This window comes from Ursus maritimus, unplaced genomic scaffold (assembly GCF_017311325.1).
Source record: "Ursus maritimus isolate PB19 unplaced genomic scaffold, ASM1731132v1 scaffold_10, whole genome shotgun sequence".
NCBI classification, from domain to species: domain Eukaryota; kingdom Metazoa; phylum Chordata; class Mammalia; order Carnivora; family Ursidae; genus Ursus; species Ursus maritimus.
Window position 1 is genome coordinate 77,464,045 of NW_024423344.1, and position 26,095 is coordinate 77,490,139.

At 50.5% G+C, this 26,095-nt stretch overlaps 1 protein-coding gene across 5 annotated transcripts in view; it reads left to right on the plus strand.

The window, feature by feature from the left end:
• Positions 1-26,095, plus strand: part of ARHGEF7 (Rho guanine nucleotide exchange factor 7) — a 126,322-nt gene that overhangs the window by 38,298 nt on the left and 61,929 nt on the right. For 3 of the 5 annotated variants that reach the window (XM_040624693.1, XM_040624675.1, XM_040624689.1), the window contains exons 3-4: positions 13,251-13,335; positions 17,324-17,454. In XM_040624693.1, coding sequence (XP_040480627.1) covers positions 13,251-13,335; positions 17,324-17,454 — 216 coding nt within the window. Of the gene's footprint in view, positions 1-11,185; positions 11,237-13,250; positions 13,336-17,323; positions 17,455-25,654; positions 25,746-26,095 lie in introns of those variants that run through there. The other 2 variants (XM_008684969.2, XM_008684970.2) reach the window with 2 other exon arrangements.

Here is a 26,095-nt window from a genome sequence, read left to right on the forward strand (position 1 = left end):
CTCTCGTCTGGGGGCACGAGCTTGGAGGCGGCCAGGGGCATGTTGTCAGGTTGCTTCTGGCTGCTTTGATTCCAGTAAGACCTGTACACAGCCTTTAGTTTGCTCTTGAGTCCTCATTCTCATGTTGTGCTGCCATCTGTGGGGTGGCCCAGGTGGCCTCCCGCCCAGTGTTCCGCCAGCTTGTCCTCTGTTGCTGTTTGTGCCACCACCTTGCTGAAAAACAGCCCTGGACAGGTCCCGCCTGGTTACTCAGACGGTTGTGTCCTGGAGCGTTTCCGTGGTGACGTGAGCCTTGTCCACTTCTCCTGTCCCTCCCCCTGCTCTTGGACTTTCTGTCCCCGGTGTGTTGAACCACTCGCGATGTCCTGAGTAATAGTTGCTCATTGGCTCGCGTGAACGTGGTGGCGTGTGTTCTGTGCCAGGTGTTGCGCTAGTGGCTTCATGTATGTTGTTTACATGTAACGACTCCAGTGAGCTGAGACCCGTAGCTAGAGAGGTTCAGGAACGTGGCCCTGGCCACTCGGCTAGTGCGTGCTGGCCCGGGGTCCTTCCTGTGCCCTTCCCGTGTGGGCTGGCGGCCCCTCGTGGCGCCGTCCGTCTGCACGCTCCCCTCTGCCCCTGGCTGGCCCTGTCTCCGCCCCCCTGGGGCCTGGTCCGAAAACAGAATTTGCCGAGTGTCCGTAGCTCTGCTGTGAGGAACTGTGAGAGTGTCCTGCAGACGCTCCGTACAGTGGCTGGAATGTTCTCCGCCTCCCTATACAGAGATGGGAAGTTTCCTCAGGGCCCCCCGCCCCAACTGTGGACACCCTAGGAGGATCTAGGGAAGGATGGGCATGTGTGCGTTGAGGAAACTCTTGTTCCCTAATCTGGAAGGGGTTGTCTTTGTCTTGTTGCAAACGGGTCCTAATGCTATGGTGGTTTTGGAGACAGGTCAGGTAGAGGCATCCAGTGCAGAGGAGACGCTTGGCTGCTGCCTTCTGCACGTGTGTGGAGTGCAGGCAGGGCTGTGCTCGCTGAGGAGGAGGCCCGGCCTGCAGCGTGCTTCCATCTGACTCTTTTGGGGCTGCTGCTGTGGGCGTTGGGGCTGTCTGGGCCACGTCGGCTGACCGCTCACCTGTCCGCGGAGTTGCCGGGAAGGCTTCTCCCTAGCCTCAGATGCACCCTCACTGGCCTAGACCGCTGGGAGAAGTGTTTCTGTGTATGAAACATGCGTTCTCCTGAATAATACTAGGTTACATGTGTTTTTTTGCTTTGCGGTTGAATGGGATGGCCATGTTGGCCATTTGGCGGGGAAATGGTTTATCGAGGGTCTGTTTCTTATTTTTCAGTAAGGCCTTGTGAAACAACATCAGTCAGGACCGATGAGTGGGAGCCACATGAATCCGGAGCTCAGGCGTGAAGACTCCTGGGAGAGTACTCTGCCCAGAGAAGATGCTCGTCACTTAGTGTGCTGCCTTCTGACCTCTTCTCCTTTCTCCCACCTTGTTTGAGGCTGCTCTGAGTGTCTGAGTCCTCACTGCTCTCCTTGGGTTTTAAAAACAGACAAATTCCCTGTTGGCCTTCTGGGAAGGGGAAACCCCCTCTTCCTGACAGGTAGTTGCCCTGAAACGGGTTGCATCCCCGAGGAGCTCCCGCAGATCCTGGGAACCAGTGAGCAGACCAGTTCCCAGGGAGTGATGACAAAGCAAGACCAAACCCGAAGCCTCTCAGACCACATTTAGATAGGAAAATTGCCCTTGCTATGTTATTTTTTAAAATAATTTTCTTGCCAGAATATGTACTTCCAACGTACTTTATATTAGCGTGTGCTGAGTGTTTTCTCGGGTTGTTCAGAGAACCTCCCTCGTCTGTCCTTGAAGTGGCAGGACAGGACTCGCTGGGCATTGGCGTTTCCCCCTTTCTCGAGGCTGAGGGCGCCTGTCCCCTTCCCTTCAGGGAGGACTGTCAGGGAGTGTCCACTTGGGTTGCAGAGTGGGGAGCTTTTAAAATATGGACTCCAGGGTTCCCCTGGAGAGTTTGACTTAATTAGTGTGGTTTTTAAAACTGACCCCATTGAGTCCCTCAGATTCGGGTTTGGTGAGGCCCGAGAGCTCTGGCTGGGAGAGGGAACTGTGGTGATTCCATCCATGCTTGCAGGAGAGCCAAGGATCCTGCCCAGCTTCGGACGGGCGGTGGGAAGTGCGCTCTCCTCCAGCCTTTTCCTTGCGGGCCCGGCCAGCCCAGCGCGCAGGGGGTGGGAAGGGGGTGGGTGAGGCAGCCATGGGGACCCTGAAGTGACACGGGGCCTGTTGGGATTGTTCGTTTTGAGTCCTTGTGTGGGTGGCGAGTGAATGCTTTTATTTTCTACTTAAAAGATTCTGGGAATAGTTGGGGGTGCTCAAATGAACCTCCTAACCTGCCCCTGCCCTTTTCTTGGAAAAATTGAAGCTGACAGTGTGGAAGACTAGTGCGAGCACCCTGAGCCTTCACTCAGTTTACCATCCAGACACTTTGCCCTTTTGCTCTGAGTATTTAGGTACTTTTATTTTGCTAGTCACTTAAACTGTGTGGTAGACCTCAGGATATTTGCCTTTCAATACCTAGCACGTCCATCTTTAAAATGAGAACCTTTTCCTTTAGTTTCCAGAACAATTCTTCCACCTTTATCATTGATTAGGACTTTGACGTTTTTTGAGGAGGCCAGGGTGGTTATTATCCTGTAGAGTGCCCGTGGTCTGGGTGGCATCTGGTTCACGTTAAACATTTTAGGTAAGAATTCTACACAAGTGGTGATCCGTATTTTCATAGGTCCTATCGGGAAGTGCTTAATGTGGACCTTCATACTGTGATAGATTCCTTTATTATTTAAAGCCTTTTCTGTCATTTTGGTGGAACCTCGAGAGGGATGAGAGTAGTGTGTGTGTTCACTTTACCATCTCTGAGACCTTTCTCAGAGTTTGAGTTTTGTAATGATTGGCTCTAAGTTTTTAATGCAATGTGTTTATTACCTTTCTGGCTCTAAATGTTCACACCTAACTTATCTTAAGCTCTAGCAGGTTGCGCATCTGCCCAGAGCCCAGTTTGGCAACTAGTGGGGGCTGTTTTTTGCAGGCCTGCCTCCTTGGCATCAGCAGGCAGACTAGGGGCCTGGTGTAGGCTGGTGGGGTGCCGCATCTGTGCGGGTGTGTCTGCGACCGCTGCCCCTTCCCGCTGCCCTGCTTGCTGCGAACCTGCACACATGCATGCACGCGGCCGAGGACACATGCAGTGACTGATCTGCTTCCCGTCTTTGCTCTCCTGGGTCCTTTGTTACACAGTCTTTTGGAGCCCGGGAACCTAGTTTTCTCCTTTGTAAAACAAAGTTGGTCATGAAGTCTTCACAGCACCCAGGGGCCTCCCTGCCTGGCGGTGCTTCAGCTTCTCTCGTGGTTTCTGCTTGTGACCATTGCTCCTCCATGGAGGGTGAAGACTGACCGATGCTTTCATTGTGCTGCTTATCTTCCTGCCCTCCTTAGGATTTTGTCACCCCCCTTTTCCTGGAAACTCCCTAAAAGATGTGTCTGGAGTTTCTTTTTACATGGGTGGTCCCTGTCCTTTTTTTGTGTTTGGGCATTGATACAGTGGAAACTACAAAATCAGATAGGCTCGAGTTCTCATTTTAAAATGAATAATCGTTTGGGGGCATATTGGGTGACCGCGGTATGTATTGATAGAATCCATCGTCAAACTAATTTTATCCTGGAGCGTAGGAGTAGGCAGAATTAAGAACGAAACCTACAGAAGCCAAGGAGGCGAAATCCCTGTTGGGTCCTGTTCTTCACATATCCCCATCAGTATGGACCATTTGCATTAAACTGAAATAGCATGACTTAAAGATTCTTCTCTACTCGTCTCGTCACAAAATCAGATTCCTTTTGACAATGTGGTAGGACAAAACTGTATTTTTAAACTTTGCGAACCAGACTCCAGAACTGTGCCAAAAGTAAGTTTCTTGCATCAAAAATAGCTTTCTCATAAACTCCCTGGAGGAGCTGTCTCGTGTTTGGAGTGTTAAAGCTAGGTGAGTTGAACGTGCTTGGCCAGCCGCACCTGTGGGACTCTCTCCGTTAGCCCTGAGAGCATTCCTTTCCGTTCCCTGGTGTTTTCTTGTTGGGTCTAGCCTTCGGTGTCCTCAGCCAGTGGCATCTTTGAGGTGTGTGTGCCCTCCTTGTTGAGGGCACCATGGGCCAGAGTGGTGGTGGTGGTGGGGTGCGATTAGGCGGAGTTGCTGCATTTCTTGAGCCTCGGGGGGGCGGTGTGGACGGTGGCCGAGGTAACCTGAATACTGCTGCTGCCACGTCTTCCGGCATCTCTGCAGCCTGGGCACTGTGCGGGTGGGGGCGCCCTTGTGGGTTTGCGCTTGGCGCTCCGAGCTGCTCTGCCTCCGTGGCTGTGGGCTTGTGACGTGTGACTCCAGGCCAGCCATGTGCTCCTCAGATGGCAGGCTTGTTGGCTGTGGCCTGGGGCTGCTTTGCCTCACCAGGAAGAACATTCCCGAATCTGCAGCCCACACCAAGGAAAGGAGACTGAAAAGATGGCCCCCAAGCTTCCAGTTTCTGTGCTGCGGCTCTTGCTTTCTTGACTTGTTAGTTCCACCAGCTGGAGCTGTTTTAAGCCAGTTTGAGTTTCACTGGCGGTTGAAAGATTTAACTGATGACCTCTTTGTTGTGTGATGTATAACATGCTCTGTTTTTTGCTATAAAACTTGCTGCTTTATCCTGTGGGAGGTAGTTCTGATTTCCAGTACTGTCCGTGAATTTGGAAGCCAGGGTGAGGTAGGCCCACCAGTGTTGGCTGGGAGAGCCTTTCAGGTCTTACTAAGTTGGTGACCTTAGTGGGAACCCTGTCCCCCTTCTTTGTCAGGGGTGTCCCCGCTGCAGGATGGCTGCTAGACCTGACCATCTGGTTAGAAGGTGTGGTCAGGGGATGTGGAGAGAGGGGTGGCACACGAGGGTAGGGCTCCCATGGTGGGTGGACACCCCGGTGGTTTTCGAGCACTGTCCTCCCTCCTAAAGGTGGCGCCGCGCTGGGGCCTCCCCACGAGCGGCCTGGCGTGCGGGTCTGCAGTTGCGCAGCTCCCGAGTTGCAGGCACCGCGGTGTCCTGTCCGTTGCGTGCTTGCACCCCCTCTCTGTTGGCCTCACTGCTGTGCAGACTGGAGGAGCGGCCACCCTCCACAGCCATGGTTTGGACGCAGCCCCGGGGCGCCTTCAGGCCACCTCTCTGAGAGACCAGAGCCGTGTTCCCCCGGTGGGGCCGCTTGGAACTCCTGACACCTGCAACCTGTGAGGGAGCTGGGCTAAGCCTCGGGGTCTGAGTGACTTGCTGTGTAGACATGGACAAGTAGTAGGGCTCCTGGAGGTTCAGGTGGTGATGCCCTCTGCTGGCTCGTAGGGCACCTAGCACAGGCTGTGACTCGGTCCCGGGTGGGTGGGCAGGAGTGAGCTTTCAGGCTGGCCGGCAGGCAGCTTCTCCGAGGCTGCTGTAAAGCCTCTCCCTTTAGGACTTACGTGATGACCGTGTCCAGAGTTTGGGAAGGGAGGGAAATTTGTTTGCTCTGGAATGAGAAGTACTTTGTGGGGAACAGTTGTTCCTGTTTTGAATAACGGAGAAGTCTGTCTCAGCCAGCGGAGAGCTTTCAACGTTTGCCCTTTGGTGTTAACATGGCCGGACTCTCAAGTGACCTAACCGCTTCACTTATTATCTTTCGTGTGTGTGTGTGTGTGTGTGTGTGTGTGTGTGTGTTTTGAAGATGTACTCTCTCCCCTTCAAGAATCAGTGCTTTTGGGGGCAGTGCGGCGTATGGGTGCCAGGCCAGTTCTTGCCAGGTGCGTTAATCAGCAGCCCCCACGTCTCCAAGGCTTCGGACACTAGGGGCTCTCCCACCGGGGACATGTTCACTGCAGGTGAGGTGTTGCTGTGCTCTGGGATCCAGGCTGAGGCAAGGCCCAGACTGGAGCTGCTACCACTCTCCTTGAAAGGAAAAGACCAGGGAGGTTGGTTGAAACACCCCAAGGCTCCTCCAGCTTCCGCTTGGGGCGGGTGTGCCTCGTCCTGCTTGGAGCGGGTGCGTGTCTGCGTGCTCACATCTCGTTGGCCGGAGCCCAGGGAAGGCGTGGCAGTGAGTGGGGGAGCGTGTAGGCACAGCAGCTGCAGTGACCTTGAGTTAGACAAAGAAGTTCGAAAACAGTGTGATGACTGTGACAGTTCCACATTGGGTCAGCATCTGCTCTTAGCACTTGTGTCTTTGAAACCTATTTATTTTACAACAATATTCTGTTGGTTCAGGCTTTCCTGAAAACCACAGTGGCTCCTCCTAAAACAGTCCTCCTGTATCGAGGTAGAGGTTTATGCATTTGGGTGCTCTCGCGGATACACACGGGGGGTCACCCTCCTGGCACTGCCCTGCCACATGGATGCTGGTGATGCTTGCTTGACCTGTGTGACACAACCCCATTTTCCTGTACAGGCGAGCCTTCCTGATTTCTGGTGTTCAGGGGCTAACCTTGGTATTTAAATGTGACCATATAAATAAGGAATATGTCAAAATAGAAAATTTTTAGAGGACTACCAGAAGTTAAGGCTAGGAAGGTGAATCTGGGCCAGATATTCAGGTCTTTGATGGCCTGTGTCGACCCTTCTGGTGATGTCACTGACAGTATTTCTGGGGATGAGTGGTCAGCGTGGTGGGTGCTCTGAGGAGCTGGTTCCTCTGGTCCTCTTCCAGGCAGATTAGGGAGGGACGCTGGGCAGGTGGCCTCTCAGGCCAGCTGGTGTCCTCCTGACACAGGTGGCGCACCTTCTCCCTGCTGCTTTCCGTCTGTAGCTGAGTGTCCCCACATCTGAGACCATACCTATTTGTCCCCTTCTTTCCGAAGCCCTTTCTGCTCTCTTGTGGCAGGTGCTAGTGTACCAGAGCTGCTGGCGGCCTCCGGCCTTTTCCGAGGGCAGGCTGCTGCTCGCGTGTGCGTGCCTCTTGCCTGCAGGTGGGAAGGGGGTCCTGCCAGGTCTGTGGCACTTTGCTTTGCCCATCTCCCTGTCATCCAGAGCCTGGAGCCTCCTTTCCCTGGAAACAAGTGTGCAGAGGAGTGCCTTGCTCCTCCTTTGTGGCCTTGTGCGGTGTCTCCCCTCTCGTGCAGCCTTTACGAAAGTCTCAGAAAGGCCACCTTGTGACCCTGCCACCCTTTACCCTTCTCCCCCACATTTTCTCCTCTGCTAACTCCTTGGACCCTGATTTGCCTTTCCTCCCAAGGGCTGGTCATCCTTTAAGTGGTGTCGTGTGTCAGAGGTGCCCTTGCAGGTGGGCTAGTGGAGTCTTTGTTCCTCCGGTGAGGAAGGTGGTGTCCAGGCCGTGCAGTGAGCTTCCACAGGCCGGCAGGCCCGTGCGCATGTGCTGTCCTGCCTTGCCCTTCATCCTGGTTTGCATTGGGAGCTCCTAGATTTGGGGGGGGCATCTAGCCTGGTTTGTCTGGGATGGTCCTGGTTTACATCTGCTCTCATGGACTAACTTTCCTGTTCTCTCAGAGTGACATGGGGTGGCCGGCGACTGTGTGTGCCGCAGCCTGGCTTGTGTTCTGTCTGGTCTCCACTTCATGTCTTGCCCGTTCTGCTCTGTTCGGAGCCCTTTGCATCAGTCTCCCCTTTCTTTCAAATTGTACCTTGTTGGGGGACATCCAGGACTAGCCGGTGTTGGTAGAGAAACAGCCTGGAGCCTTCGTTGGTAGCTTTTGGTGTCAGCTGGCTTAGTGATGTGCTCTTTTGTTGATGAAGCTCAGTCTTCGAGTGGAGTTGGAGGACACAGCTGCATCCCCTCCGAGAGCCGCTGTCCACCCTGACATCACCGCTTGGCCAGGGAGGTGTCCCCAGGAGGTGTTCACTGTCTGTGACGTTCTGTGCTGCCTGCCCGCTGGCCTGGGGGCGTTTGGCCAAGCCTGGGGGAAAAGTGTTCTGATGCTCTTAGAAAGACGATGGCAGGGGGCGCCTGGGTGGCGCAGTTGTTAAGCATCTGCCTTCGGCTCAGGGCGTGATCCCGGTGTTCCGGGATCGAGTCCCACGTCGGGCTCCTCCACTGGGAGCCTGCTTCTTCCTCTCCTACTCCCCTGCTGTGTTCCCTCTCTCGCTGGCTATTTCTCTGTCAAATAAATAAATAAAATCTTAAAAAAAGAAAAAAAAGATGATGGCAGTGCCCTGCTCTGATTGAATCGAGGAGAGTATGCTCTTAGTTAGAATCTTTTTGATGTTTGGCATCTTCCCCTGATAAAGGAAGTCTTTAGTTTTGGGGGTGATTCTGTCATGTCTGTATGTGCATGTTTCTCTTCAGACTTCTCTGCCGGTAATTGTACTTCTGGAATACACTTTCATCAACTTGAATTTCGGAACTTTTTATCTTAATTTTGTGTTAATCTCCTTTTTTTGGTGGAGGGATTGATGGAGAAAGCCACAGCCTTTGTTCCTTGATGGGGTAGTTTTTGGTAGATTTGTGGTGCTGTCAGAGCTCATGCCAGAGGCTGCAGCTGTGAGGGAACCCCACATTCCTTCGGGTATCCAGCAGATCCCGAGTTGGGGGCCAAGATGTAGGTGAGCACCGTGTGTAGCTGGCCTGCGGCTGCCGCCTCCACTGTGCCGGAGTCCGGGGCAGGGGAGGCTGGCCCTCTTCGGGCTGCAGACTGTGTGGGCAGGTTCCTAGCAGCCCCTTCCTGGTTGGGGAGGCGGGACCCCCGACTGAGAGTCTCAGATTTAATATCGTTTCCCTCCTGTTGCAAGGAGATCTGTCTCCCCAGTCAGGCCCACTAGCCGGGATGCTGTGGCGGCCTTAGGGGGCAGCACTTCCTCCGCTGCTGGCGGCGTCTGTCTGCTCTGCATGAGCCCCACTCACAGCAGCTGCCCTGAGGCTCACGCTGCCTACACCCCTACCTCTGCCGCCTGTGCTGCTTGGATTTGTGGTTGTTTCCCACTGTGTTAAAAATGCGCTGGGGTGAGGTTGACCATGATTCCCGCCCCAAGAGTTAATTGTGTGAAAGGGCTTTGAATAGTTGAGTGTTGGGCAGACAGTGCAGGGAGTGACCATTCTGTGGAAGCATTCGCAAGGGGGGTGGCTGTTTGGTGACAGGGAGGAGTCCCAGGCAGCAGGTGCAGTTCGTCCCCACTGTGAGCAGACCCGAGTGTAGGCCGGCGTGGAAGGGGGCACTCTCCTCTTCTGGGCTGGTGTATTTCTGTCCAGGAGCCTCGGGGTGCCACAGTGTCCACGCCATCAAGGTGGAAAGGTGTGAGCAAGAGAGCTAGTCTGTGAGAGGCAGCAGCTTTGAGGATGGGAACCCAAGCACTTTGATGGAGTGGGGTCATCTCCTGTGGGAGCCGGAGCTGAAACCTGGCTGGTGCAGAGCAGTGGAGGGCGGGGCCAGAAGGCGCATGGGGCCGCCCTGTGCAGCATGTGGTATGGACACCTGCACTCCCTTCTCTGGATGGTCTGTGAGGTGTCTGTTCCACAGCACCCCCAGTCATCCAGGATGCTTTTTTCTTGGTAGCTGTGTTTTAGAAAACAATTTTCTTTGGTAAAATGTAGTTACTGATATGTCAGTTTTACAGGAAACCACAGGCTTGGCGTACCTGATTCAGAGTTTTCATTTTATTTTATTTTATTTATTTATTTTTTAAAGATTTTATTTATTTATTTGACAGAGACAGCCAGCGAGAGAGGGAACACAAGCAGGGGGAGTAGGAGAGGAAGAAGCAGGCTCCTAGTGGAGAAGCCTTATGTGGGGCTCGATTCCAGAACGCCGGGATCACGCCCCGAGCCGAAAGCAGACGCTTAACGACTGAGCCACCCAAGCACCCCTGATTCAGAGTTTTTACACCTCGTTCCTTTTCCAGAATGCGAGACATTTGCACGTTGCTGCTTCCTATCCTTGTCATCGCCAGTGTGTGTTCTTCCTTCCCATGCTAAGGGCGAGGAACCCGAGGTGCTGAGGACTTCCGTGCCTCCCGTCATCTGAGGCTGGAACAGGCAGGGGGGCAGCCTTCCAGCAGAGCAGGGTGGGCAGCTCGCCCTGGTGAGCCCTCGAGGAGGCGCTGTGGAGAGCACCTCCGTGCCTCACTTGCAGCTCTGCACCCTTCTGTCTGCCTTTCCCTGTGGTTTATGTTTGCTGTGTGTCACTCTTGGTTTCTTTTGACATTAAATTTACTGATTTTTTAATATTTTACTATTTTGGGGGGAAACTGGTAGGATAATTTTATTTTGAGAATATTGGATTCCGCCGTACATTTAATTCACTTAAATGTGAAGATGAGGTGAGTTTTGGCAATATGCTTTTCCAAGGTCTCTGGGATATTGAGTGTTCCGTCCTTGCTGTCCTTATGGTCATGGGGGTGAGCCTGCCTGGGGAGAGGATTCACACCTTCCTTGTCTCTCCAGGGGCATGTTTCTCCCCCTGAGCTGGGCGGAATTGCCTGGGGAGTGTTAACATTTTGATGGGAGGTTGCTCCTCAGAGATGCTGATATAATTGGGCTGGGATTTGGCTTGAGTATCTTGGTTTTCTAAATTCCTGGAGATCTACCATGCAGCCCGCCCCGAGAACCACTGCTCCCGGTGCCACCTGAGGAAAGGCGGACCTTGGTGTTTACTTCCTTCCCTCCTGCTGGCTCGTGACCCCAGCCAGGGTGGGCATGTGCTGCTCTTTGGGCACCATGGTTCGGCCGTGAGGTAGGGCGGGTGCCCTTGGGCACTGAGTGCCCCTGGGTAATTTAGTGTGCTGAGTGTCCTGGTCCTTCTCCACGTGGACTGACTTTTGCTGAGATCTTTCTATAAAAGTCCTCACAAGACTTTGCTCCTGTTCCCATAGTATAAACTATATACTCGAAAATTTTTCTGGTTTTGGTTTCTGTTGAACAGATTCCTGATTCAGGAAATAGTCTGCTGTCTCTTTCTAGAGAAGGGTTTTAGTCAGAACATTTCCTTGATCCAGAATATGTGTTTTTTCTCAGTGGCAAGCACTTGTCTCCTCTCATTGTGTAGTTTCCTGTTAAGAAATGTGGTACACGTGTGAATTCACTTAAGTTCTGATGTCACATTGAAGCCCATTGGCGGGCAGCTTCAGCCAACCAGAGGCTTCCAGATATCCAAGTAAGAAAGATATATAGTTCTGGAATAACAGGAAACTTCAGTTTTCAACATCCTGTTTTTCTGGGTTTTGTGACTTGCTGCTGCCTCACCACAATGAAGGTTAGTAGACTTTTTATGTAGAATTCTTCTCGTAGAATGCCACACATTTAATTTTTCTATCTCTAAAGTGAGAGCTTTAGAGCCGAGAGACCTGCAGATGAGCTGCTGCTGCATGTCACAGCTGTGCAGGGGTGTTCGTCTTCTACATGTGAGGAAGCTGACGCCTGTTGAGGTTAATACTCTTAATTCTCTAAAAAACAAAAAACAAACCCAAAAAACAACTAACACATTAAAAATGTAGGTGGATGTGTCAGCCTAGATCGTGCTATCACTTGGCTTGGAATTTCTTGAATATCACAACAAATGACTCGTATTCTGTGTTGCAGAAGCTGATTCTAAAGATGCTCTGTTCTGAGGCATACTTTTTACGGGCAGGGGCTGGCATGAAATCCGCCTTACCGTGTGTGTCCGCTGAAGGGAAACGGCGTCGGGAACTGTACAGAGCGCGTAGATGCGGCCACACTTACGCGCTAGGGCTCCGTTCAGTTTCTTTCAGCATTTAGAAAGGCAAGCTGTGTGTTCAGCTCCTCCCTTGACTCCATGACTTGATGGCCTCCTTTCCTGAAGTTTTTTCATTTTTGGTTTTCCTTTTGGTTGCCCATGTTTAAATAAACCCAACCTCACGATTTTTACTCATTTCAGAAATTAAATACACAAGACTATTAACTGAAGATTTTTTGAGGGAGGCAGCATTTAGATTTGGAATGGCTTCTCTTAGCAGCTCTTGACATGAATGTCCCTTGTAGTGACATTTAACAACAGAGGGTGGATGGGTGGATTGATTGGTACATTTTCCATTCAGCAAACATTGGAGTTTTTACTGTGGGCTGGCCATTTTGCTAGATGTTAGGTGTCGTGAAATCTGGTTTATAGATTTTACAGTGTAGGGCGGCATACACTCTTGGAACATAAAGTTGTCATTGTTATGAGTGTACTGGGAGAGCCTGGTTAGGGCACCTCACAGGAGAAGTCCTGTGAGAGAGTTAAGGGATGGGTGCTGGGAGGCAGGAAGGAGACGGGGGTTCCTGGCAGGATGTGTGAGATGGAGGAAGGGGAGGGCGGGGAGGGGAGGAGGTGGCAGGCAGCCTGGAGAGGAAGTTGGGGCCCTCCTCCTGCTACTCCTTCCTGGGATGACTGGTGATGTTTGTGCATTCCTGCCCCATTGTGAGAAACTTGGAAGGCTGTTGACACGATTTACGTTTGGGTATCTAAACACATCTTTGTTATCGACATCTCTGAAAGAAATCTTTTCATTATTTTTCTGGCGCAGTTGTAGGTGATTTGACTAAAATTTTTTTGTGGAGGTTCCTCGGTGATCAGAAGCTACATGTAGTCTTCAGGCAGTATTTGGGAGTGAGATCTGTGTGCACTGGCGTGTGCGCACACATCATAGAGCAGCTGTAAGGTATCAGGCGTGTTATTTGTGTGTGTGTGCGCGACAGTGCCAGGACCGACTCTCCCGTGTGCCCGCTCTGTAGTGGCTGAGGTCGGAGGAGACGCAGACTACATAGTCCTGGTTTGGCCTCAGGGCTGTGCCTGGAGGGTGGAGGTGCCCCCTCAGAGCTGTCCCCCTTCTGGAACCTGCTTCTGTTTTCCCTTCCTCGTGCTGTCGGTTCTGGGTTTCTCTTGGCTGTGCCTAGCTGTGACACGGACTGTGGCTGGGACAGGATTGTGAAGTCAGCTCAGCCCCACCGAGGGCTGGCAGCCACAGCTCCCTCTCTGGGTGGGCTCCTCCCCAGCTCGCTAAGGGGTTTGGGGACATATGGGGAGTGGATGGTTATGAAGCTGGTCTCTCGCCGTGTCCCGGACCAAAGCGTGCCTGCGTGAGGAACTGTGGTGGGACCCCTGCCCCTCTGCTGGAAGCCGCGTTCACTGGTCTGAGCCTTCGGGTCGGGCTGCGTCTTTGGGACTTGCACAGTGGATCCTGCCGTGGTCCTCTCATTGCTGTGAGAACTACGTTTATCCTGCACCCGACATATAAGACCCTACTAACTTGTTTAATTTTTCCTTTCAGACATTTGATGCAAATGATTTGTATCAGGGGCAGAATTTTAACAAGGTCCTCAGTTCCTTAGTGACTCTAAACAAAGTAACAGCAGGTAAGAATTTTTTATTGAACTTGAGGGGGTGGGAAGACAAAAGGGCAAAAACATTTGCTTTTCAGTTGGCAAGGCAAAAGTGAGCACTATTGAATTGTTAAAATAAGCTATCACATTACATATTTGGTTGTAATTTTTGCTGTGATGTGCTTTTCTTATTTGATCAAAGTCTTCCTCTTAGGTCCTGTGGTGGATAGCAGGTGTTTTCCTTTGTGTGGGCGGAAAGATGTCTAGTTGAAATGATAGTAGAGGAGAAGTGTTTTTCACGTGGGCAGACTCATGGGCTGTCTTGGAGCTAGAAGCACTTTCTCTGGGTTTTTATTAAGATTATGCTGATTAAAGCTTATGTCTAGGGAGCAGATCCAGAGACTGTTTGTGAGGGGTGATCATGGCCAGGGAAGTGGCCAGTGAATTGGGCCCTGCAGTAAACCCCTACCTGGGCCAGGCCTGCTGAGGGTGATGAGGGTGCCCAGGCTATGCGTTTGCAGTGTTGTGAGCCTGGGTCATCCCTCATTGGAGGGGCCTGGATGGAGCTGGGCTCCGAGACCCTGAGGACAGGAGAGCTTCTGTGCAGATTTCTTGGAGGGAGGCCCCGCCTGCCCCCTGAGCACCGAGAAGCTCTGTCTTTAGAGAGCTAAAGGACTTAGTGGCTCTTGTGTTTTAAAGTCCCTTTTCTTTTTCCATTTAACTTTATACATTTGTAGGTTCAGATTTACAGGAGCAAGTTAGACCTTGAGGTCTCTTGAAAAGAAACCTCAAGTGTATTTTGTGAGGGGCTCTTGTCATTTTCTTCCTGGCCCTTCAGATGGGGTGTGGGGGGAGCCGTCAGAGCACTGTGGGCTGCAGCGCCAGCTTTCGGTGCGCTCTGCGCAGGGACTCAGGTGCCGCTTCCTAGAACTTGTTTGCTGGGCGGGCTGTCTGGCTGCTGCCCCTGCCTGTGCAGAGGCATGGGGTGGGGCGTGGGGAGCACCACCCAGACAGAGCCCCTGCCATTGCCTGCCATCCCCGGGCAGGGCTTTTGATGTGGCTGTGTTTTCTCAGCTTGACTGTGTCGTTTAAAGTTGAAAGTCTCCTAGGGCTGTTGAGGTGGAAGTATCTGGGGGAATTGGCTCAGTTGATAAGTTAGGAGCTTCTGTGAGCAAGTGTGGGAAGTCGGTGAGGATCTAAATCCAGGAGGAGGGAGGGAGACCAGGACGGAGAAGTTCCGGAAGGGGATACAAAGATGGACATGGTTAGAATCATCCTACGACTTGATGTTTTACACACAGAACTTGAGGGCATTTTATAAAGGTTATTAGGCATTGAAGCTGCCTTCTCTATCCCACATTGTAACGGATGTAGCTTTAATGTGAACAACCAGATTAGAAGAGAGTTGTGTAACAGTGGGCGGAATGCAGTGACGGAAATCATAGATCCTGGAATCGAACGGAAGAAACCGATGCAGAGCGGGCACGGTTGCATTTCTTCGCCGTGTGGGTCCTGACTGCCGGCTGCTTTAATAAGCCACCTGGGCCTCAGTTTTATGTGCGTGTCCTGGGACTGGTAGGGGTCTCTGTGCAGGCAGGGGCGAGAGCAGCAGACACAGAGGCAATCTGCACGTCATTTTTTACAGAGACCCCCTGTCTCCAGGGCCTCCTTCTCTGGTGGCTGCTCAGGAGGGAGGAGGACCACTTTGGCCTTGCCGCCGCTTGCTTGGTCTCCCTGCAGTTGAAGAACAGGTGCCAGCTTAGGGAAGATGGGGGGGGGGCGTGCTCTTGGGTGGGTGCTCCTCGTCATGAACGTGGCCCAGATCTGACGTCTCCTGAGCACGATACCATTGTTTTTTCCCCCTCTTGTGCACAAGTATTACTCCCGTACCCTTGAGAGCATTGGACACTTAGGAGATGTAAGGTGTTCTCAACAAAGACCCGTTTGGAAAGTTGCAAAATAAACCTGATAAACTTGGTACTCTTCCTTTCAGTGTTGACACTGGAAACCTCTCAGCTGGAAAGGGCTTTTTGGCCACCCCCCTTTTTTAGAGCAAGAGCGTGCCTGGTGTGCAAGAGGGGAGAGGGGCAGCGGGAGAGAGAGAGAGAGAATTGCAGGCAGACTCTGCACTGAGTGTGGAGCCTGATGCGGGGCTCCATCCCACGACCTGCGATCACGACTTGAGCAGAAATCGACAGTTGGACACCTGACTGAGCGCACCAGGCACCCCAAGAACTTCTTGCTCTTATATTGGGCTATTTGCTCTTAAATTTTGTCCCTGAAGTCAGCGTGATGGAAGTGACCCTGTCTTTTTAGATCTCACTTTTAAATGACTGAATAATAACAGTTGCAGCTGTTGGTTCCAGGTTTGTTGGCCTTGTCATATGTTCATATTTTCCCTTTACTTCTGCCACTTAAAGACCCTTGCGTTCTTTGGGTATGTTGGTGAACACTTGCCTTTTAACTGGGCAGAAGACAGCAGGAAATAGGGATATCCTGAGACTCTTCCATTGCACTAAACGGTCCCTTGAAAGGTGGAGTCAGGCGAGAACAGGGGTATGGCGCGTTGCCACCTTGGGCCGAATCCCCATGAAATGCCCTTGAGGAGCTGGTTTTGTGCTTGAGATTCCCGAGGCCTGTGCCTTGCTGTAGTAGAAAGCGCTGGCCATTACTACAGCCTGAAGCAGGACCTGAGAATGGCAGCGGCCTGTTAGCGATGTTCTGCTATGGATTTAAAACTGGGCTGGCAAGGCTGTTTGAGGACTGGGTTTCCAGACTCTGGTGTCAGTAGAGCCAGGTGGGCAGCAGGAAGGACAGACAGAAGCCCAGGTAAGTGGGCCCCTCTCGATGTGTGCAGCCCTGCGTGGCTCTCAGGGGACGTAGCCTCAGTGGGGCCACGGCCTGTGTGCTTCAAGACCAGCTGCAAATCCGGGCTTTCCTATGAGAGCTTCAGACTTGCAGTTGACAGCTAACTCTGTTCATAAGACACGGTGTAAGCCAACCCCAGCAGATCTGCCAGAAAAATAGGAACTGGAGATGACCAGTTTAAGGATATTTTTATTTTATTATTTATATTTTATTTTTAGAGAGCTTGCGTGTGTGTGTGGGGGGAGTTGGGGGTTTGGGAGGGGCCAAGGGAGAGAGAGAGCCCCAAGCAGGCTCCACGCTCAGCACAGAGCCCTGTGCGAGGCTCTGTCTCATGACCCTGAGATCCTGACCTGAGCTGAAAGCAAGAGTGGCTGCTTAACTGACTGAACCACCCAGGTGCCCCAAGGATATTTTTAATGAAGGCTCCCCTTTTGTGTGGTAGCTTTAGGAGGTTGCTAGGTGTGTGGATCTTGGTACAGTGATTTCCCTGGGAAGTTTCCTCATGGCCTCATCTGTTTTTTTAGTCAACTCCCTTCTCAGAAATGGGTTGCTAACATTTACTTGTTGGTTGGCCCAAGTGGAGTGTCTCTACTCACGAAGAGACTGAGGGAGTGCGCTGGGCACTTTTCATACCTCTTTACTTCAGTCCTTCCAGAACTTTGTGTCGTAAAGCTTGGCTGCCTTCGTTCTGAGGAAGTAATCCTTAGAAGGGTCTCTAACTAAAAGCTCTAAGGGTTTTTTTTTCTTCTTATTAAGCAAGAATCTTTTACTTTTGTTGCAAATAATTCCTCCTGTTTCTACCATGAAGTTCAGTCCTGGACAAGTGGGTGCGCAGGGATGGTGTGTTGGGAATCAGTACTGGGGGGGATGCTCTGAATTTGAGAGGCTTGTGTTTTCCATGTGAAGGGGAAAATATTAAAAAGTTATAAAACCTTTAAGAAATTTGAAAATCATACTATAGAACTGATGAATAGTTCTGTCCAGTGTGCAGGCCGTTTCTGCGGTGGACAGTCTTCTATGCATGAGTGGCCCGCTTTTTGTTGCCTCTGCCATGTGTTCCCCAGGGGCTGCCCCTGTTGAGAGTCTGGTGTGCTGCGAGGGTGCATGCTTGCCAGCGTCTCAGCTCGCTCTTCTCTCTGCATGACCTTTTCAGACATCGGCCTGGGAAGTGACTCCGTGTGTGCCCGGCCCTCTTCTCATCGGATAAAGTCTTTTGACTCTCTGGGAGCTCAGCCTTCGCACAGTCGGACTTCAAAATTGTTCCAGGGCCAGTATCGAAGTTTGGTAAGTTTGAGTGGATGATTGGGGTATGTTGGGGAGGTGAGTGTGTGCCCCTGAACCGGGTGCTGCTGCCCAGCTGGAGGGTTCTCTGGCTTTGTGTCCATGGTTCCTTTACTTGGGTATGGCGTTGGCTGATCACTGCATTGCCACAGTAGCCACATGTTACACTTGACTGCTTCTGAGAAACTTATATATTTTAGGGCTCATATTTTAAGACTCCTTAGATCTGTTAATATAGAGAGATGGGTGCTTTAAGGTGTTTCCCAGGTCTCTTGTATTTTATTTGCTTTGTGCAAATGTACAGAAAGTATGGGAATAAGAAATTTAGATATGTAAGGAAGAAATGGCTAACAGCTGAAGAATCAAAAGAGATGGTCTTTCTAAAAGCATGACTTAGAGTGTTTCCTGCATCAGGATATGATTGGTGAAAGAGGGACTCCCTTCTAATGGCTGGTGGTGATGTGGAAAAGGAACTGAAGTGAATGGTTATCCTGGGAAGTGAAGAAAAGTTCATTTCTAAGTTGTTAGGGTACAGGCTGTGAGCCTAGAACACAGGGTGTAACCATGAGACTGGACAGAGATGAAGTACAGTGCTGAATGGGGACTGTGTGCGGAGAGGCCGGCCCTGCGATCCTTGTACAAACACGTGGAACCCTCTTTGGAGCTTGTGGGTGATGGCACTTAGTTTGATTAGTCGTATGACTGCTTTCATGTACCATTTAGTAAACCTGTGTTCGAGACAAATGGTCTTGCACAAGAGTCTAAAGAGAACCCAACTCTTCGAGGGTTTAGGGACCACAGCTACGTTGTCTGCTTCGACACAGAAAAGAAGATTGTTAAGTAAGCTAATGGTGACCCTAAAGAAAGAAATTGGTTAGAGTTGTATTTTGTGGAGGGAATTTGACTTTAATTCATGAAGGAGGGTTGAAAAGGAAGCTACGGAAGGCACCGTAACTTTTACATGTTCCTGAATTTTTTGAAAACTGCTAACTCATTATTACTGGTTTTTCCTTAGAGTGGTGCCATTACCGTTTCTGCTTGTGTGTGCTATGCTGTGTGCCACTGTTCTGTGTGCGCTGTTCCAGGCGCTGTTCCTGCACTCCCTCAGATGACCCTTCCAGTGACCCCACGAGGCACAGGCTTTAACACTAGGTGAATTTTTCAGAGCACTATTGGGAGTATTTTGATTCTAAATTGAGGAAAAAATATACAAACTACTTGAAAAACATTTTAAATTTAGCTTTTATAAAATTCCTGGTGGGAAATGTAAGAAAACAAACTCAGCAAACTCTGGGTAAAGAAATACCTGTTGCCTCACCCATTTACCTGTGCTAACTTTTAATTAATTTTAGAGCATGAGTGTGTATGAGGTGGTGGGGGGACAGAGAGAGAATCCCAGGCAGACTCCTCGCTGTGCAGGGGTCAATCCCATGACCCTGAAATCATGACCTGAGCTGAAATCAAGTCGGATGCTTCACTGACTGAACCACTCAGGGGCCACTACCTGTGTCTGTTTTTAACTACTTGTTGCGTACATGAAGATTAGATTGCACATGCATAATTTTAAGCAAAATGCAGTTTAATGTAATGTTGAATAGTGAATGTTACTGAGATCACAGTAAGTGTAGGATTAATTTTTGATGAGCTGGAGAAATTTTAAGTTACTCCAGAAATAAAAAGCCCTCTACCATCCCTTCTGTTTGGTGTCTGTGATTGGAAGAGACCCCATCAGCTGCTGATGAGAGGGGCAGGGGCAAGGCTTTTCTTACCATGCTGCGTGAGGATGACCTTTGCCTTTGGATTTTTCTGCAGGTGTCCTTAGTACTTTGAGGTAACTTTCTTGGGTTAAAAATTATAATAAGGATGGCAAAATATTTAAAGCTGGATGATGGGCACTACAAAGAGAAATTGTTTTCTTAATTGGATTTATAATTGTGCCAAAAAGAATAAAAAAGGAATAAATGTAATCAAGGAGGTGAAAGACTGTACTCTGAACACTAAAAAACAGTGAAAGAGCTTGAGGATGACACAAACAGATGGAAAACTTCCTGTGGATTAGAGGAGTCCATGCTGTTTCCGTGCCCACGCCCCCAAAGCAGTCTGCGGATTCGATGCAGCGCCTGCGGGAGTCACAGTAGTACCGGCCCCGGAACTAGAACAAGTACTGCTACAGTTTGTGGGGCCGCAGGAGACTTGAAGTAGCCAAGGCAGTCTTGAGGAAGAACGACGCTGGGCGTACCCTAACCCCGATTTCAGAGTGCACTTGAGAGCTGGGATAGTCAGTAGAGTGCTGGCACAAGAGCAGACACAGATCAGTGGAACAGAGCTGAGAGCCCAGAAATGAGCCTGCCGCTGTGCGTCCGTTATAAATAAGTATATAAACCTACGGCAGAGGAGGCGAGACTATTCAGTGGGGAAAGACGGTCTCTTCAAACAATGGTGTTGGGAGAACTGGACCACTTTCTTATACCACACACAAAAATTAACTCAAAATGGATTAAAGATCTAAATGTGAGACCTAAAGTCATAAAACTCCTAGAAGAAAACAAAGGCAGTGATTTCTTTGAAAAAGGCCATAGAAACCTTTTTCTTGTGTGTCTCCTCAGGCAAGGGAAACAAACTTTTAGGAGTACACCAAGATAAAAAGCTTTATTATAGCAAAGGAGCCATCAACAAATGAAAAAGACAGCTTGCTGAATGGGAGAAGTTACTTGGAAGTGACCTATCCCATAAGGGGTCAGTATCTAAAATATATTAAGAATTTACACAAATGAGCATCAAAAAATCCAATTAAAAACGGGCAGAGGACCCAAATAGGCATTTTCCCAAAGACCTACAGGTGGCCCAAAGACCCATGAAAAGGTGCTCAACATCACTAACCATCACAGAATTGCACCTCAGAACCAAGGTGTGAAAGAACCCCTCACCTCAGTCGGAATAGCTAGGATCAGGAAGACCATTAACAGGTGTTGGCGAGGATGTGGAGGAAGGGGAGCCCTTGGGCACTGTTGCTGGGAACGTAAATTGGTGCAGCCACTGTGGGAAACAATATCATGGTTCTTCAGGTTGAAAATAGAAATACCATATGATCAGTAACTCCACTACTGAGTATTTGCCCAAAGAAAACAAACACTAATTTAAAAAGATACGTGCACCTCTATATTTATTGCAGCATTATTTGCAGTAGCCCAGGTATAGAAGCAACCCGAGTATCCGAAGACAGATGAGTAAAGATGTGGTATATATTCACAATGGAGTATCACTCAGCCATGAAGAATAAAATCTTGCTGTTTGTAATAACATGGATGGACCTAGAGGGTATACTGCTGAGTGAAATAAGTCAGAGAAGGTACCACATTAGTCCACTTACATGTGGTATCCGATAAACAAAATAAAAAGCAAAAACAAACCCATAGAGAACAAACTGATGGTTGCCAGAGAGGGGTGGGGGATGGGCAAAGTGAGCACGAGGGAGGGGGAGGGCGACAACTAGGTGATGGGTGATCTCCAGCTACCCATCATCTTCTACTTTGTTTGAAATTTTCCTTAATAAGCTAAACACAATTCGTGGTTTCCTGAACATTAATTTTGTGACCTCTCGATTGTGTATGGCACTCATTCCCCAGGCAAGGATCAGTGTTTCCAGGGTAGTCTTTCAGAGCCCTTGGGCACATGTACTGACTCCGTGGTCGCGCCTCTGGTTGAGCAGGTCTCGCGTGACCACCACCTCGGAGCTCACTGTCAGCATAAGCCTGCTTTGGGGTCTCTGAATCCGTCTGTTCCTAGACAGGTTTCTGGTTTGTGGTGTAGGCACGTTTGAGCAGTTCTAGCATTTCGTTTGCACTAACCTGGAGCTTTTAACTTCCTTACCTTGGCACTTCCCTGTTGCTTCCTCATTATTCTTTTCTTGGGGCGACTTCTCCCTGCTCCCCACCGACACCCTGTGCTGAGCTCTTTTCTGTGCCCCTGTGCTGCATGCTGGACCCCTCCCCCAGACTGAGGGACTCCATAACTGCACTGGAGAGTAGGGGCCTCAGGCTGTGACTTGGGTCTTGTTTTTCCTCCTGTCTGAGGCTGACTCCATCCTTTTTTATTGGTGAATAAACTGTACTGACTGCTTTGGGGATTCCTCCTGTCCTTTTGTGCCCTGAGTTTTCCCTTGACTCCTGGTTAAGTATGACTGTGGGCTCCTGAGTTTCCTTTCCATGTGTGGAGAGAATAGTCAGATGAGGAGGGGACATGGTTGCTCCCCTTCACTTGTGAGAGTCCTTACATGAGCCCTCAAAGCACTTCCTGTCCCTGTGGTGCCCCGTACCTCCTGAGACTGGGGCCAGCCCTGGTCACTGAGCTCCCAGAACAGTTTCTAAGGCGTGTAAGACCGTCTATCCGTGTGTTCCTCACCGTTGAAATCTTTCTAGTTCCTCTGTCCAGCAAGCATGGGAATACTGGGCTGGTTCAACGTACTAATGTCATCAATTCTCAGAACTCTTTAAAACCTTTTTACACGTCTCAAAGAAGCAGGTGTGTTACGTCTGATGGTATGTTCTGACATTTGGAATACAAAGGGGGCATCGTCTAGTTGCCGGCATCTTCTGTTTGATGGAATACGTTCTGAGGAAACAAGCTAAGAGAAGTACTATTTACGTGAGATCACGAGACTGGGAAATACTAGCCATTGGAGTAGAAATTGGGTCTTTCCTTGACAGGCTTTTCTTCTTTCAGTGAAATTCTGGGTACTTCCAGGGAAAAGAGGATGGCGTTCGTGTGAAGGCAGTGCTCTGGGATATCCTGGTTTTGGGTTGTTAGGATAACTTCAGAACGTGGGATAAAGTCAGTTGCTTGGTGAAGATCTGGACGTGCATGCTATTGGCAGGCGTAAGCGTTAGGAGGTGGCTGTTAAGAACATCCGTGGTGGGGACAGGTTCCTGCTCCCAGAGGAGGTGCTGTACGTGTACCTCACAGTTTCCTTCCCTCACTGGCTGACCTGAAACCTACATCTAGATAACAGCTTGATGAATTTCTACAAGTCACATGTTCCCGTGTAAGATCGAGAGGCAGAACCTGACCAGTGTCACCTTTGTTACGTCTGCCTTTCCCAAATGCATCTGCTATTCTGATTTTGGACTGTAAAGATGAGCTTTACTTGTTTTGTATTTGACATAAATGGAATCCCATGTCATATACCCGTTGTGTGAGTGGCTGCTTTTGCTCACCCGCTATGTTGTGTGCTGTCGTAGGGGGTCTGCTTGAACCCAGATGCCTGACGAGCTTTAGTTGCAGGAGCACTTTTAAAAAGCGGAAGGAGAGAAATCTAAAGTAAGGTAGTGGTTAAATACCTCCTTCTGGTTTCCTGGCCTCAGCGGCAGTGACCTGAGCACGCCTCGTTCGCGTCTGGAGAGGAGGCTGAGGGCGGCGTGGAGTCCTTGCGGCGTCCTGTGGTGCTCCCCCTTGCATTCCATCCCGCCTTTGGCATCTGGCTCTCTTAGCACTCCTTAGAACAACGTCTTACATTAACGCCTCCAGTAGGGGCTGAACCAGCTGCCTGACCTTGGACCCCCTGTCCTTCCGTTGTGGAGTGGCTGTCCCTGAAGTGGAAGACACGTCAGTGGTGTTTGCCTACCGTGTGCCTGACTGCAGAGAATTTGCAGCTTGTGGGGAGAGTGTAGTTGACGTCATTTGTCATCTTCCAGTCGGTGTGGTGCCTGGAGAGGGCTTCAGCACTGGTTGCTGAGCTGAGGTGGATGGGCTGGCTGCAGGGTCATTCCTGGGGGGCAGTTTGACATCCGTGGGGCCTGCTCTGTGCATGTCCTTGGTTACGTGTTGTATTCCGTTGGGGAAATTGATCACCAGGATTGGCTCTGTGTGGGATTTACACCAAGCGAACTTGCCCAGGGTGGGTCACGGAAAGGAAGATCATGGTGGATGACATAAGCAGGATGACCGTGTTTTGCAGAATTGAGCTGACCCAGCGTGGCAGCCCGATCTGGCTTCCCTCCCCAGAGCAGGGACATACGTACCCTTTCTCGTGGGGGGCTTCAGCTGCCCCTCACCGTTCAGGTGCGCCAGCAAGCATCACGTTTGAGGTGACTGGTGAGCCAGAGCTGTGTTTCAGTGTTGCCAAATGCTGAAGAGATTTCCTTACTGAATGTTCTAAGCATTAAATATGCAGTAGGTATGAAGTGTTTAATTTGCTAGATAAAACATTTAGTGGGTGTACTTAGATGAGTACATTTTTATAACTTATATTGTAAAATACACAAGTATTAAACATTTGAGGAGCTGTTTGCCCCTCTTGAAGACCCGTCCCACTGTTTGTGCTTTCTCTTTCTCTCTCTTTGGTGACACATGCACCTCGTTTAGAATCGGGTCCTTCAGGACTTGGTGCAGGAGGAGCCAGGCAGCCAGCCGCTTCCCATCTTTCCCATTGTCTCAGTGAAGGCCCGTGTGAAGCTTGATTTCTTAAGCCTGTGTGGGGGTGTTGGGGGGTCTGGCACTGTGCCCCAGGCCCGTACCTTCCTCCTGGCTGAGTTTCCCCCATGGCTTCTGTTGGGTCTGGTCTGTGTAACGTCACCATGTCCCAGACCCACAGCATGGCCAGGATGTGTGCTGTGACTGTTCGTCCTTGCCTGAGCACGTTTTGTTATCCAGAACTAATCATTGTTGCCTGTGAGCTTCCCATGCACCCTTTCCGACTGTGGCCTGGTCTTCTGCCTGTTTCTAAGAATTTCCTGTACGTTCAGACCTGTTTAGGACTTTTCACTTCTTCCCTGGAAGCTCCCTGCAGTCTTGTGGCCGCTTGAGAGTCTCCTGGTTGTCGCCAGGCTCCTGCCAGCTGCCGTCTGAGGGGTCTTCCTGCGTTACCCTCCCCTCCCCTCCTTCTGACCCATGCCTGTCCCTCCCTCCTCTGTAGAGAAGACGTGGAGTCTTGGGCTCTTCCCTGGCTGATTCCCCTGTTCTGGAGGAGCACATCTCTCAGTAACTTCTTGAGAAGAGGGCGCGTGGGCCGTGACGTGTTTGAGAGCTTGCATAGCCCCACATATCTTTTCATCCTAATTCTAAGCTTTGCTTCCGTTGCCATAGTTTAATTCCGACGTGACTTGGTTGGGGCTTCTTTGGGCTGCTTTTCTTTGGGGTTCACGCAGCTTCGTGGCTCTGTAGGTTTGTGTCTTCTGCCAGGTTGGGGACACGTTCAGCCGTGTTTCTCAAACCACCTTCCAGCACGTCTCAGGCCTGTCATTTTCCACACTGTCCCTGCGGCTCCCCCGTGTTTTCACCATTGTTTTGAGTAAATTTTGTAAGTTCTTCTTTTTTGAGATTTCCTATTTTATTTCTCTATTTTGAGAGAACTTGTAATGGTTTTTGAAGCCTTTTGATGAAAGTCCTTTGTGATCCCAGCAGCTCCTCCATGTCAGTGCTGCTGTCGGCATCTTCGCTGGTTCAGGTGGGGTCGTCCTGGTTCTCTGAGTGAGCAGTGCTTTGTGTTGTGTTCTCGACACTTGGGAGGAATGCGAGGAGGTGCTGCAGCCTACTTCGGAGTCTTGCGTGTTTGCAGGCCGTGACCCTGACTGGGCTTGACGTGATGGTCCTGGCCTGTGTTGGTAGGCTGTGCTGCCAATAGCACCTTAGTTTCCAGAGTTCTTGCAGGGATGTCTGGTCAGCCTCACCCCCCTGGGATTGCTGGGGTTCCTGCTGGGCCCCGATGACCCTGCTGGAGGACAGGGGACACCGGTGTGGGCACATGGGGCCATTGGCTGCCAGCTGGTGGGAGTGAAGGCAGGGACTCCCTACCTGATCTTCTCTGATGTCACCAGTGCAGGGGGAGCTCTGGTGCTTGGTGGGGTAGGTAGGGGACGCCCTTCCCTGTCTCTGTGGACTCCCAGGTGCAGGCTGAGGAGCGCACCCCTCCCTGTGGGTGAGTGGGCCTGCCTGGTGCCCCTCTTTGGCTCATTTCACCAGGAGATCAGGCTTTTCTTGGGGATGTGTTTAGTTTACTCCTGTTGATAGTTTCCAGTGGCAAGCCTTGAGCACCCAGTCTGGGATAGATGGAAATAAAAAGAAACTCTAGCCAATCTGCCTCCCTCTTCCCACCTTTCAGAGATGGGCACATCTGCTTAATCTGAGGAAAATAAGCAAATGAAAAGGAGATACCATTTCTTGCCAGCAGTTAGGCACAAAGAAGAATGCTGGGCAATGTCTAGTGCTGGCGAGCGTGCGAGGAGCCGGCTCTTCAGTACTGCTGGCGGGAATGTGGCCGCCTGCAGACAGCACCTCTCTGGAGGGCACTTCAGAAATTGGTACGGAAATTTAGAATGTGTCGTACATGTTTTCTGACCTGAATGTCATGTAAGGCTTATTTACAGGTGTGTTCAAAGATGTGCAGGGAGCTTTAACGCAGCCTTTTTTTTGTAGTAGGAAAACAGTAGAATTAACCTTAAATCCAGTAATGGAGAATGAGTTAATGGCGCAGCCATACAGTTCAGTTACGTGGTTAGTTAAGACTCTAAAGTAATAATGCTGGAAACAGCACACCGTGTTAACTTTTGATAAATTGTAGAGATGCTCTATCCACTTTGATGTAAGTGCGTGTATGGCAGTGTGTAATGTTGGCGTAGGCCTAACCGTGGCTGGAATTAGGCCTTTCAGA